The sequence below is a fragment of the Coregonus lavaretus genome, assembly GCF_964263955.1.
Source record: "Coregonus lavaretus genome assembly, contig: HAP1_SCAFFOLD_317, whole genome shotgun sequence".
NCBI lineage: Eukaryota > Metazoa > Chordata > Actinopteri > Salmoniformes > Salmonidae > Coregonus > Coregonus lavaretus.
Window position 1 is genome coordinate 195,517 of NW_028167105.1, and position 14,337 is coordinate 209,853.

The following is a 14,337-nucleotide window of genomic DNA, read 5'->3' on the forward strand; positions in this document are numbered from 1 at the left end:
CTGACCTGGAATCAGAGCATATGGTTAACACACACACACACACACGGTGGGAGGGACACAGACAGCTGACCTGGAATCAGAGCATATGGTTAACACACACACACACACACGGTGGGAGGGACACAGACAGCTGACCTGGAATCAGAGCATATGGTTAACACACACACACACACACGGTGGGAGGGACACAGACAGCTGACCTGGAATCAGAGCATATGGTTAACACACACACACACACACGGTGGGAGGGACACAGACAGCTGACCTGGAATCAGAGCATATGGTTAACACACACACACACACACGGTGGGAGGGACACAGACAGCTGACCTGGAATCAGAGCATATGGTTAACACACACACACACACACACGGTGGGAGGGACACAGACAGCTGACCTGGAATCAGAGCATATGGTTAACACACAGGAATGGTGGGTGGGTCAGTTGATCAGTCTCCAGTTCCAGGGAACCCTCTAATCTCTCAGAACAATTAGACTGAACAGAAGATATTACTACATCTCTCTCTCTATCCCCTCCCCTCCTCTCTCTCTAGCCTTCCTCCCCTCTCTCTCTAGCCTTCCTTCCTCACTCTCTCCAGAGGTACAAATATATTACTCCTCATCCTCTCTCTCTCTCCTCTATATCCCTCCTCTCTCTCTCTTTCCTCCTCTCTCTCTCTCTCTCTATATCACTCCTCTCTCTCTATCCCCTCCTCTCTCTATCTCTCTATATATCCTTCTCTATATCCCTCCTCTCTCTATCTCCTCCTCTCTCTCTATCCCCTCCTCTCGCTCTATCCCCTCCTCTCTCTCTCTCCCCTCCTATCTATCCCCTCCTCTCTCTCTCTCCTCCTCTCTCTCTATCCCCTCTCTCTCTCCCTTGGGTCCCTTCATCTTTCAGAAACGAGGGAGGGAGGCAGGAGGAGTGACAGATGTGGTGTGTGTACAGCCCCCCCCCCCCGCCCCCGGTGGTCCAGAGGGTGTACTGAAGCACATCTGGGGACAACCACACACTCATGTTGTGAATCCCAAACCAGCCCCTCGGCCCTACCAACTCGCTCGGAGTTTCCTCCGTTGTCACGTGTTGCTGATGAAACTCAGAGGGTGACTTCCAGAGTGGTGTAGGGGCTCAATAAACCCACCGACTTCAGGATAGACTCCTGACTTGAATCATGCAATTCATGTTCCACTTTTAAATAATAAAACAAGCATGAAATTCAAATGAGACAATTTCCCCTGTCGTTTTACAAGATATAAACCCCAGTAACAGTTAAACATTTAATTTGGGAGGTATTTCATATGTTACATTTCAACCAGACACAAACAAATACAGGTGACTTATAATTAGGTACGCCTCTCCATTCTTCTGTGGGAATTTGCACTGCATTATGGGATAGTACTTGGCTCAGAAGCCGGCAGCGTTGTTGGCTCGGTCAAAGTGGCTATCAGATGGTCTAATGACCCTCGCCATCATTTTCACTCCCTCAGCTTTGGGACACTTTGGTCTTTTATTAGGATCCCCATTAGCTGTTGCAAAAGCAGCAGCTACTCTTCCTGGGGTCCACACAGAACATGAAACATGACATAATACAGAACATTAATATATAAGAACAGCTATAAGACAGATAGAATATATAAGACAGAACTACATACATTTTATTTTTTAAAGGCCTACATATCAATACATACACACAAACTATCTAGGTCAAATAGGGGAGAGGCGTTGTGCCGTGAGATCTTGCTTTATCTGTTTTTTTAAACCAGGTTTGCTGTTTATTTGAGCAATATGAGATGGAACGGAGTTCCATGCACTAATGGCTCTATATAATACTGTACGCTTTCTTGAATTTGTTCTGGATTTGTGGACTGTGAAAAGACCCCTGGTGGCATGTCTGGTGGGGTAAGTGTGTGTGTGTCAAGAGTTGTGTGTAAGTTGACTATGCAAACAATTTGGGATTTTCAACATATTGTTTCTTATAAAAAGAAGTAGTGATGCAGTCAGTCTCTCCTCAACTCTTAGCCAAGAGAGACTGGCATGCATAATATTTATATCAACCCTCTGATTACAATGAAGAGCAAGACGTGCTGCTCTGTTCTGGGCCAGCAGCTTAACTAGGTCTTTCCTTACAGCACTCGACCACACGACTGGACAATAATCAAGATAAGAACTTGCTTTTTGGAGTGTGGTGTCAAAAAAGCAGAGCATCTCTTTATTACGGACAGACCTCTCCCCATCTTTACAACCATTGAATCTATATGTTTTGACCATGACAGTTAACAATCTAAGGTAACGCCAAGTAATTTAGTCTCCTCAACTTGCTCAACAGCCACAACATTTATTACCAGATTCAGCTGTGGTCTAGAACTTAGGGAATGATTTGTACCAAATACAATGATCTTAGTTTTAGAGATGTTCAGGACCAGTTTATTACTGGCCACCAATTCCTAAACAGACTGCAACTCTTTGTTAAGGGGTTCGGTGACTTCATTAGCTGTGGTTGCTGATGCGTATAGGTTGAATCATCAGCATACAGGGACACATGCTTTGTTTAATGCCAGTGGCAGGTCATTGGTAAAGACAGAAAAGAGTGGAGGGCCTAGAGAGCTGCCCTGTGGTACACCACACTTTACATGTTTGACATTAGAGAAGCTTCCATTAAAGAAAACTCTTTGAGTTCTATTAGATTGATAGCTCTGAATCCACGATATGACAGAGGTTGAAAAGCCATAACACATACGTTTTTTCAACAACAGGTTATGGTCAATAATATCAAAAGCTGCACTGAAATCTAACAGTACAGCTCCCAGAATCTTCTTATTATCAATTTCTTTCAACCAATCCTCAGTCATTTGTGTCAGTGCAGTACATGTTGAGTGCCCTTCTCTATAAGCATGTTGAAAGTCTTGTTAATTTGTTTACAGAGAAATGGCATTGTATTTGGTCAAACACATTTTTTCCAACAGTTTGCTAAGAGCTGGCAGCAAGCTGATAGGTCTGTTGTTAGAACCAGTAAAGGGAGGGGCAGGGGGTGATTCGGGATTCAGCCTTCAGGACTTCATCAGAGTGCACCTGTTCTGATTCTCTACTCTTCTCTAGAAGTGTGCACTCATTCACTCCCCCTCATACATTTCAAAGTATAGGATTGGTGCAAGCATGACTGGAGGGAGGTTCCACTATAAAGTCCATTCCTTTTAAATCCATGAGGGGTGAATGTACAACCGGGAGAAGGGCAGAGAATCTCTCTTCATTCTCAACATTGTTCAACATACCAAGTCAGGAAAACCTTGACACCGGTGGTTTGAAATATCAAAATAGTATTTTTATTTATTTTCCTGGTAGGTGGATGATCAAGAGTTCTGTCCCAATGGAACACCACCTACGGTATTCACTAGTCAACGTACAGAGGAGAAACACTACCTAAAGTATTCACTAGTCAACGTACAGAGGAGAAACACTACCTAAAGTATTCACTAGTCAACGTACAGAGGAGAAACACTACCTAAAGTATTCACTAGTCAACGTACAGAGGAGAAACACCACCTAAAGTATTCACTAGTCAACGTACAGAGGAGAAACACCACCTACGGTATTCACTAGTCAACGTACAGAGGATAAACACTACCTAAAGTATTCACTAGTCAACGTACAGAGGAGAAACACTACCTAAAGTATTCACTAGTCAACGTACAGAGGAGAAACACCACCTAAAGTATTCACTAGTCAACGTACAGAGGAGAAACACTACCTAAAGTATTCACTAGTCAACGTACAGAGGAGAAACACTACCTAAAGTATTCACTAGTCAACGTACAGAGGAGAAACACTACCTAAAGTATTCACTAGTCAACGTACAGAGGAGAAACACTACCTAAAGTATTCACTAGTCAACGTACAGAGGAGAAACACTACCTAAAGTATTCACTAGTCAACGTACAGAGGAGAAACACTACCTAAAGTATTCACTAGTCAACGTACAGAGGAGAAACACTACCTAAAGTATTCACTAGTCAACGTACAGAGGAGAAACACCACCTACGGTATTCACTAGTCAACGTACAGAGGAGAAACACCACCTACGGTATTCACTAGTCAACGTACAGAGGAGAAACACCACCTACGGTATTCACTAGTCAACGTACAGAGGAGAAACAATTATCAAAAATAAAACTGTTGGTCTACAACAACGTGTGTAGAGTGTTTGTGATGTGGGTGTGTGTCAGTAACAGTCCACTATAACCTCCTCAGTGTGTGATGTGTCTGTAGCGTTCAGTATGTCCTGCAGTAAAGAGAGAGGTGAGTTCTGGACGTGGTCACTACTCTGAGATAACACACTCCGTCTCTCCTCCAGACCCAACGACCACAGCACCTCACAGACCGTCACACTACCCTCACACACACTCTTCCCTGTCACCCTATCACAGGCTTCGGAACCAGCCCCGTCTGTCCCATCAGAAACTCTGTTCCTGTTCAGCCTATCACAACCTACTTCCCTGGACTCTCTAACCCAATCAGATCCTCTCTTCTCCTGTAACTTCCTCATGACCTCCCGCCCCCAAACCTGACCCCTCAGGTCAAAAGTCACCTTGGCAACTGTTGCCGTGGCGTCGTCAGTCGTCATAGCGCCTTTCCCTAGCGACCGGGGACACACCATGTCTCGTAGTCGTAGCAACAGACTACAGGCTTTTAAAGCTACAGGTCTGTCACAGTCAAACAGGCCGTTCAGTAACGCTGTTACAACACCTAGCTCTACCAACCTAGACAGACCACACACTACAGATGCGTGTGTGTGGGGGGTGTGTGTGTCAGTCGGGGTGTGTGTGAGAAGGGCTGAGGGCTGGTTTGGCGCCACAGCGTAAGGGTGTGTGTGGTTAGTGTGTGTTAGTAGGTTTGTCCCTCCAGAGCCACCGTAGTGGGGAGGAGCTGACCACAGCTCTGTCTCCTGGTGACCTGGAAGTGTTTCCTCCATCAGGTCGTCAACCAGCTCCAGGGTGTGAACTTTGACCTCCCAGTCCAGGTCAGTGCTGCCCAGCGATAGGACAGAACGCAGCGAGGAGGAGGAGGAGGAGGAGGATGATGATGGGTGTGTCTTTAGCCAGCTGATGAAGAACTGGACCACAGCACGTCTGGCGAAGCCCTCTGAATCCTGAGAGAGGATGTCTAGTAACTGACTCACGGCCTCCTCCTGGGGAGAACACACAGTAAGCACAATTAACTATAACTGACTCACGGCCTCCTCCTGGGGAGAACACACACCCCTTGTAACAACAGTAAACAACCTTAGCACAACACCTCACCAAGCGATTTCAGCCTTTCGAAGCCTTTTTACAGCCTTTTCAGCAGCCGTAATGAACCAAAGCGTCCGTTGCTATGCTGGTTGCTTGGATCTGTTTTACCTCGCGGAGGACGCGGGCAGTTCTAGAACACCTCATAAGCGCTCGCCCAGTCCGCACAAATGTATTACCGCAGAATCGCTCTCAAAGGACGGTGTTTTTAAATGGTGACTACCTGCGGACTACATACTGCTGCAGAAGTCCTCAAAAGACAGAAAAGACAACACTCTTTCTTTACCATATATATTTGTAAATACTGTTAAATAGGAATAAATAATTAAATAAAAATATTTTTAGATTGACATTGCTACTTATTTAGCTCAGCCTGCCTAGTCAGCTAGCTAGGCAGTTTTATTTATAGTGAACTAAAATATAAAACGCAACATGTAGTGTTGGTCCCATGTTTCATGAGCTGAAATAAATGATCCCAGAAATCTTCCATACGCATAAAAAGCTTATTTCTCTCAAATTTTGTGCACCAATCTGTTTACATCCCTGTTAGTGAGCATTTCTCCTTTGCCAAGATAATCCATCCACCTGACAGGTGTGGCATATCAAGAAGCTGATTAAACAGCATGATCATTACACAGGTGCACCTTGTGCTGTGGACAAAATGTGCAGTTTTGTCACACAACACAATGCCACAGATGTCTCAAATTGAGGGAGTGTGCAATTGGCATGCTGACTGCAGGAATATCCAACGGAGCCGGACTGTGACCTGTAAGGTAAGCAACATTCATGTGTCAAGCAGATTACACGTTTTCTTTGCTATTTCAGAAACGTAGCAACGTTTAAGACATTGATTTCATGATGTTGAAATGTTACCAAGGTACCCAGAAGTAGTTTGAAGTCATGTTTTCATCTTATTAACCAAACTTGTTTAAGCAGTGAAATGGTCGAGGAAATCAGCTTTGTTTACATAGCTGGGATGAAAAGGACATTTTGAATTGGGAGCGTTCGGTCGTCACACCGTTGATATAGCAACGGTCGCTAATAGCTTATGGAATCCCATTGTGACACGGGGGGGGGGGGGGCTTTTTGTCAAGTGTATTTACCCCATAATGACAAAGTGAAAACATGTTTAAAAAATAAATAATCAATACATGTTAGAATCACCTTTGGCAGTGTTTACAGCTGTGAGTCTTTCTGGGTAAGTCTCTAAGAGCTTTACACACCTGGATTGTACAACATTTGCCCATTATTATTTTACAAATTCTTCAAACCCTGTCAAATTGGTTGTTGATCATTGCTAGGCAACCATTTTCAGGTCTTGCCATATATTTTCAAGCAGATTTAAGTAAAAACCGTAACTCGGCCACTCAGGAACATTCACTGTCTTCTTGGTAAGCAACTCCAGCGTAGATTTGTCCTTGTGTTTTTAGGTTATTGTCCTGCTGAAAGGTGAATTAATCTCACAGTATCTGTTGGAAAGCAAACTGAACCAGGTTTTCTTCTAGGATTTTGCCTGTGCTTAGCTCTATTCCGTTTATTTTTATAGTGGAAAAACTCCCCAGTCCTTAACGATTACAAACATACCCATAACATAAGTCTCCCGAGTGGCACAGTGGTCTAAGGCACTGCATCGCAGTGCTAGCTGTGCCACTAGAGATCCTGGTTCGAATCCAGTCTCTGTCGTAGCCGGCCGCGACCGGGAGACCCATGGGGTGGCGCACAATTGGCCCAGCGTCGTCCAGGGTAGGGGAGGGAATGGCCAGCAGGGATGTAGCTCAGTTGATAGAGCATGGTGTTTGCAACGCCAGGGTTGTGGGTTCGATTCCCATGGGGGGCCAGTATGAAAAAAAAAAAAATGTATGCACTCACTAACTGTAAGTCGCTCTGGATAAGAGCGTCTGCTAAATGACTAAAAACTAAAAAATATAAAAAATAAAAATGATTGAAAAAAATTAATGAAAATTTATAAAACAAATTATAAAGAAAAATAAATAAATAAAAATAGAGAGGAAAAAAAACTAAAAAACAAATGATGCAGCCACCACTATGCTGGAAAATATGGAGAGTGGTACTCAGTGATGTGTTGTATTGTATTTGCCCCAAACATAACGCTTTGTATTGAGGACAAAAAGTTACTTACTTGGCCACATTTTTTTGCAGTATTACTTTAGTGCCTTGTTGCAAACAGGATGCAATGTTTTGGCGTAACTACAATGTTGTTGATCCATCCTCAGTTTTCTCCTATCACATGCAACTTATTATGTGACTTTGTTAAACATATTTTTACTCCTGAACTTATTTAGGCTTGCCATAACAAAAGGGATTGAATACTTCTTGAACAAAAAAAAAACAAAACATAATTCCACTTTGATATTATGGGCTATTGTCAGTTTTCTCCTGTCACATGTAACTTATTATGTGACTTGTTAAAAAAAAGAAAATCTCAATTTAATCCATTTTAAATTCAGGCTGTAAAACAACAAAATGTGGAAAAAGTGAAGGGGTGTGAATACTTTCTGAAGGCACTGTATGTATGTATGTATGTATGTATGTATGTATGTATGTATGTATGTATGTATGTATGTATGTATGTATGTATGTATGTATGTATGTATGTATGTATGTATATATATATATATCTCTATATTACCTTTGAAGTGTTGACTTTAGTGTGACTACTATCGTCTATTGAGTTGTCCCATAAATAAAAATAAATAAAAGCTATTCGCTGCTCTGGCACCCCAATGGTGGAACAAGCTCCCCCTCGACGCCAGGACAGCGGAGTCACTCACCACCTTCCCGGAGACACTTGAAACCCCACCTCTTTAAGGAAGACTTGGAATAGTATAAAAAGTCATCCGTTATCCAGTAAATTAACTGTGTAGGCCAGAGCCTTACCTGTGTATGGTTCCCTGCCTCCCCCTGCAGGCCGCTGAGTGGTAGCGGTAGAGTCCTGGCCAGGGCAGAGATGGCACTAGCCCTCACATAGCTCTCCTGATCACACAGCGCCCCCAGCAGGATAGGGGTGACAGTGCAGGCCAACGCCTCACACGCACACAGCTGGCCGAGGAACTCTAGAGTGGAGTCTCGAACCTCCCAACGCACGTCACACACACGCTTCCTCAGCACGGGCAGGAGGTCTGTTACCACACACACACACACAGGAAAAACACACAAACACGTCAGTATAAATATTTGTTAAGTAATATCAACAGATACATCCACATCTGACCAGATATTTTGATGTTGACTCCCTGTACCAGATATATTGATGTTGACTCCCTGTACCAGATATATTGATGTTGACTCCCTGTACCAGATATATTGATGTTGACTCCCTGTACCTTCATTGACCAGATATATTGATGTTGACTCCCTGTACCTTCATTGACCAGATATATTGATGTTGACTCCCTGTACCTTCATTGACCAGATATATTGATGTTGACTCCCTGTACCTTCATTGACCAGATATATTGATGTTGACTCCCTGTACCTTCATTGACCAGATATATTGATGTTGACTCCCTGTACCTTCATTGACCAGATATATTGATGTTGACTCCCTGTACCTTCATTGACCATATATATTGATGTTGACTCCCTGTACCTTCATTGACCAGATATATTGATGTTGACTCCCTGTACCAGATATATTGATGTTGACTCCCTGTACCAGATATATTGATGTTGACTCCCTGTACCAGATATATTGATGTTGACTCCCTGTACCTTCATTGACCAGATATATTGATGTTGACTCCCTGTACCTTCATTGACCAGATATATTGATGTTGACTCCCTGTACCTTCATTGACCAGATATATTGATGTTGACTCCCTGTACCTTCATTGACCAGATATATTGATGTTGACTCCCTGTACCTTCATTGACCATATATATTGATGTTGACTCCCTGTACCTTCATTGACCAGATATATTGATGTTGACTCCCTGTGCCAGATATATTGATGTTGACTCCCTGTACCAGATATATTGATGTTGACTCCCTGTACCAGATATATTGATGTTGACTCCCTGTACCTTCATTGACCAGATATATTGATGTTGACTACCTGTACCTTCATTGACCAGATATATTGATGTTGACTCCCTGTACCAGATATATTGATGTTGACTCCCTGTACCAGATATATTGATGTTGACTCCCTGTACCAGATATATTGATGTTGACTCCCTGTACCTTCATTGACCAGATATATTGATGTTGACTCCCTGTACCAGATATATTGATGTTGACTCCCTGTACCTTCATTGACCAGATATATTGATGTTGACTCCCTGTACCAGATATATTGATGTTGACTCCCTGTACCTTCATTGACCAGATATATTGATGTTGACTCCCTGTACCTTCATTGACCAGATATATTGATGTTGACTCCCTGTACCTTCATTGACCAGATATATTGATGTTGACTCCCTGTACCTTCATTGACCAGATATATTGATGTTGACTCCCTGTACCAGATATATTGATGTTGACTCCCTGTACCTTCATTGACCAGATATATTGATGTTGACTCCCTGTACCAGATATATTGATGTTGACTCCCTGTACCTTCATTGACCAGATATATTGATGTTGACTCCCTGTACCAGATATATTGATGTTGACTCCCTGTACCTTCATTGACCAGATATATTGATGTTGACTCCCTGTACCTTCATTGACCAGATATATTGATGTTGACTCCCTGTACCTTCATTGACCAGATATATTGATGTTGACTCCCTGTACCTTCATTGACCAGATATATTGATGTTGACTCCCTGTACCTTCATTGACCAGATATATTGATGTTGACTCCCTGTACCAGATATATTGATGTTGACTCCCTGTACCTTCATTGACCAGATATATTGATGTTGACTCCCTGTACCAGATATATTGATGTTGACTCCCTGTACCTTCATTGACCAGATATATTGATGTTGACTCCCTGTACCAGATATATTGATGTTGACTCCCTGTACCTTCATTGACCAGATATATTGATGTTGACTCCCTGTACCAGATATATTGATGTTGACTCCCTGTACCTTCATTGACCAGATATATTGATGTTGACTCCCTGTACCTTCATTGACCAGATATATTGATGTTGACTCCCTGTACCTTCATTGACCAGATATATTGATGTTGACTCCCTGTACCTTCATTGACCAGATATATTGATGTTGACTCCCTGTACCTTCATTGACCATATATATTGATGTTGACTCCCTGTACCTTCATTGACCAGATATATTGATGTTGACTCCCTGTACCAGATATATTGATGTTGACTCCCTGTACCAGATATATTGATGTTGACTCCCTGTACCTTCATTGACCAGATATATTGATGTTGACTCCCTGTACCTTCATTGACCAGATATATTGATGTTGACTCCCTGTACCTTCATTGACCAGATATATTGATGTTGACTCCCTGTACCTTCATTGACCAGATATATTGATGTTGACTCCCTGTACCTTCATTGACCAGATATATTGATGTTGACTCCCTGTACCTTCATTGACCAGATATATTGATGTTGACTCCCTGTACCTTCATTGACCAGATATATTGATGTTGACTCCCTGTACCAGATATATTGATGTTGACTCCCTGTACCAGATATATTGATGTTGACTCCCTGTACCAGATATATTGATGTTGACTCCATGTACCTTCATTGACCAGATATATTGATGTTGACTACCTGTACCTTCATTGACCAGATATATTGATGTTGACTCCCTGTACCAGATATATTGATGTTGACTCCCTGTACCTTCATTGACCATATATATTGATGTTGACTCCCTGTACCTTCATTGACCAGATATATTGATGTTGACTCCCTGTACCAGATATATTGATGTTGACTCCCTGTACCAGATATATTGATGTTGACTCCCTGTACCAGATATATTGATGTTGACTCCCTGTACCTTCATTGACCAGATATATTGATGTTGACTCCCTGTACCAGATATATTGATGTTGACTCCCTGTACCTTCATTGACCAGATATATTGATGTTGACTCCCTGTACCTTCATTGACCAGATATATTGATGTTGACTCCCTGTACCAGATATATTGATGTTGACTCCCTGTACCTTCATTGACCAGATATATTGATGTTGACTCCCTGTACCAGATATATTGATGTTGACTCCCTGTACCTTCATTGACCAGATATATTGATGTTGACTCCCTGTACCAGATATATTGATGTTGACTCCCTGTACCTTCATTGACCAGATATATTGATGTTGACTCCCTGTACCTTCATTGACCAGATATATTGATGTTGACTCCCTGTACCTTCATTGACCAGATATATTGATGTTGACTCCCTGTACCTTCATTGACCAGATATATTGATGTTGACTCCCTGTACCTTCATTGACCAGATATATTGATGTTGACTCCCTGTACCAGATATATTGATGTTGACTCCCTGTACCTTCATTGACCAGATATATTGATGTTGACTCCCTGTACCAGATATATTGATGTTGACTCCCTGTACCAGATATATTGATGTTGACTCCCTGTACCAGATATATTGATGTTGACTCCCTGTACCTTCATTGACCAGATATATTGATGTTGACTCCCTGTACCAGATATATTGATGTTGACTCCCTGTACCTTCATTGACCAGATATATTGATGTTGACTCCCTGTACCTTCATTGACCAGATATATTGATGTTGACTCCCTGTACCAGATATATTGATGTTGACTCCCTGTACCTTCATTGACCAGATATATTGATGTTGACTCCCTGTACCAGATATATTGATGTTGACTCCCTGTACCTTCATTGACCAGATATATTGATGTTGACTCCCTGTACCAGATATATTGATGTTGACTCCCTGTACCTTCATTGACCAGATATATTGATGTTGACTCCCTGTACCTTCATTGACCAGATATATTGATGTTGACTCCCTGTACCTTCATTGACCAGATATATTGATGTTGACTCCCTGTACCTTCATTGACCAGATATATTGATGTTGACTCCCTGTACCTTCATTGACCAGATATATTGATGTTGACTCCCTGTACCAGATATATTGATGTTGACTCCCTGTACCTTCATTGACCAGATATATTGATGTTGACTCCCTGTACCAGATATATTGATGTTGACTCCCTGTACCTTCATTGACCAGATATATTGATGTTGACTCCCTGTACCAGATATATTGATGTTGACTCCCTGTACCTTCATTGACCAGATATATTGATGTTGACTCCCTGTACCAGATATATTGATGTTGACTCCCTGTACCTTCATTGACCAGATATATTGATGTTGACTCCCTGTACCTTCATTGACCAGATATATTGATGTTGACTCCCTGTACCTTCATTGACCAGATATATTGATGTTGATTCCCTGTACCAGATATATTGATGTTGACTCCCTGTACCAGATATATTGATGTTGACTCCCTGTACCAGATATATTGATGTTGACTCCCTGTACCTTCATTGACCAGATATATTGATGTTGACTCCCTGTACCTTCATTGACCAGATATATTGATGTTGACTCCCGGTACCTTCATTGACCAGATATATTGATGTTGACTCCCTGTACCTTCATTGACCAGATATATTGATGTTGACTCCCTGTACCAGATATATTGATGTTGACTCCCTGTACCAGATACAGTGGGGGGAAAAAGTATTTAGTCAGCCACCAATTGTGCAAGTTCTCCAACTTAAAAAGATGAGAGAGGCCTGTAATTTTCATCATAGGTACACGTCAACTATGACAGACAAATTGAGAAAAAAAAATCCAGAAAATCACATTGTAGGACTTTTAATGAATTTATTTGCAAATTATGGTGGAAAATAAGTATTTGGTCACCTACAAACAAGCAAGATTCCTGGCTCTCACAGACCTGTAACTTCTTCTTTAAGAGGCTCCTCTGTCCTCCACTCGTTACCTGTATTAATGGCACCTGTTTGAACTTGTTATCAGTATAAAAGACACCTGTCCACAACCTCAAACAGTCACACTCCAAACTCCACTATGGCCAAGACCAAAGCGCTGTCAAAGGACACCAGAAACAAAATTGTAGACCTGCACCAGGCTGGGAAGACTGAATCTGCAATAGGTAAGCAGCTTGGTTTGAATAAATCAACTGTGGGAGCAATTATTAGGAAATGGAAGACATACAAGACCACTGATAATCTCCCTCGATCTGGGGCTCCACGCAAGATCTCACCCCGTGGGGTCAAAATGATCACAAGAACGGTGAGCAAAAATCCCAGAACCACACGGGGGAACCTAGTGAATGACCTGCAGAGAGCTGGGACCAAAGTAACAAAGCCTACCATCAGTAACACACTACGCCGCCACGGACTCAAATCCTGCAGTGCAAGACGTGTCCCCCTGCTTAAGCCAGTACATGTCCAGGCCCGTCTGAAGTTTGCTAGAGTGCATTTGGATGATCCAGAAGAGGATTGGGAGAATGTCATATGGTCAGATGAAACCAAAATATTACTTTTTGGTAAAAACTCAACTCGTCGTGTTTGGAGGACAAAGAATGCTGAGTTGCATCCAATGAACACCATACCTATTGTGAAGCATGGGAGTGGAAACATCATGCTTTGGGGCTGTTTTTCTGCAAAGGGACCAGGACGACTGATCCGTGTAAAGGAAAGAATGAATGGGGCCATGTATCGTGAGATTTTGAGTGAAAACCTCCTTCCATCAGCAAGGACATTGAAGATGAAACGTGGCTGGGTCTTTCAGCATGACAATGATCCCAAACACACCGCCCGGGCAACGAAGGAGTGGCTTCGTAAGAAGCATTTCAAGGTCCTGGAGTGGCCTAGCCAGTCTCCAGATCTCAACCCCATAGAAAATCTTTGGAGGGAGTTGAAAGTCTGTGTTGCCCAGCGACAGCCCCAAAACATAACTGCTCTAGAGGAGATGTGCATGGAGGAATGGGCCAAAATACTAGCAACAGTGTGTGAAAACCTTGTGAAGACTTACAGAAAACGTTTGA

The 14,337-nt window shown here is 42.4% G+C and overlaps 1 protein-coding gene across 1 annotated transcript in view; it reads right to left on the reverse strand.

Annotated features, from left to right (window-relative positions):
* Positions 1-1,629: 1,629 nt before the first annotated feature.
* The window catches only part of LOC311113870 (BRCA1-associated ATM activator 1-like), a 30,284-nt gene continuing 17,576 nt past the window's right edge, over positions 1,630-14,337 (reverse strand). The window contains exons 12-13 of the mRNA XM_084189156.1: positions 8,182-8,423; positions 1,630-5,183 (exon numbers count right to left, since the gene is read on the reverse strand). Of these exons, the coding sequence (XP_084045282.1) occupies positions 4,218-5,183; positions 8,182-8,423 (1,208 nt within the window). The 3' untranslated portion in view covers positions 1,630-4,217. The remainder of the gene's footprint in view (positions 5,184-8,181; positions 8,424-14,337) is intronic.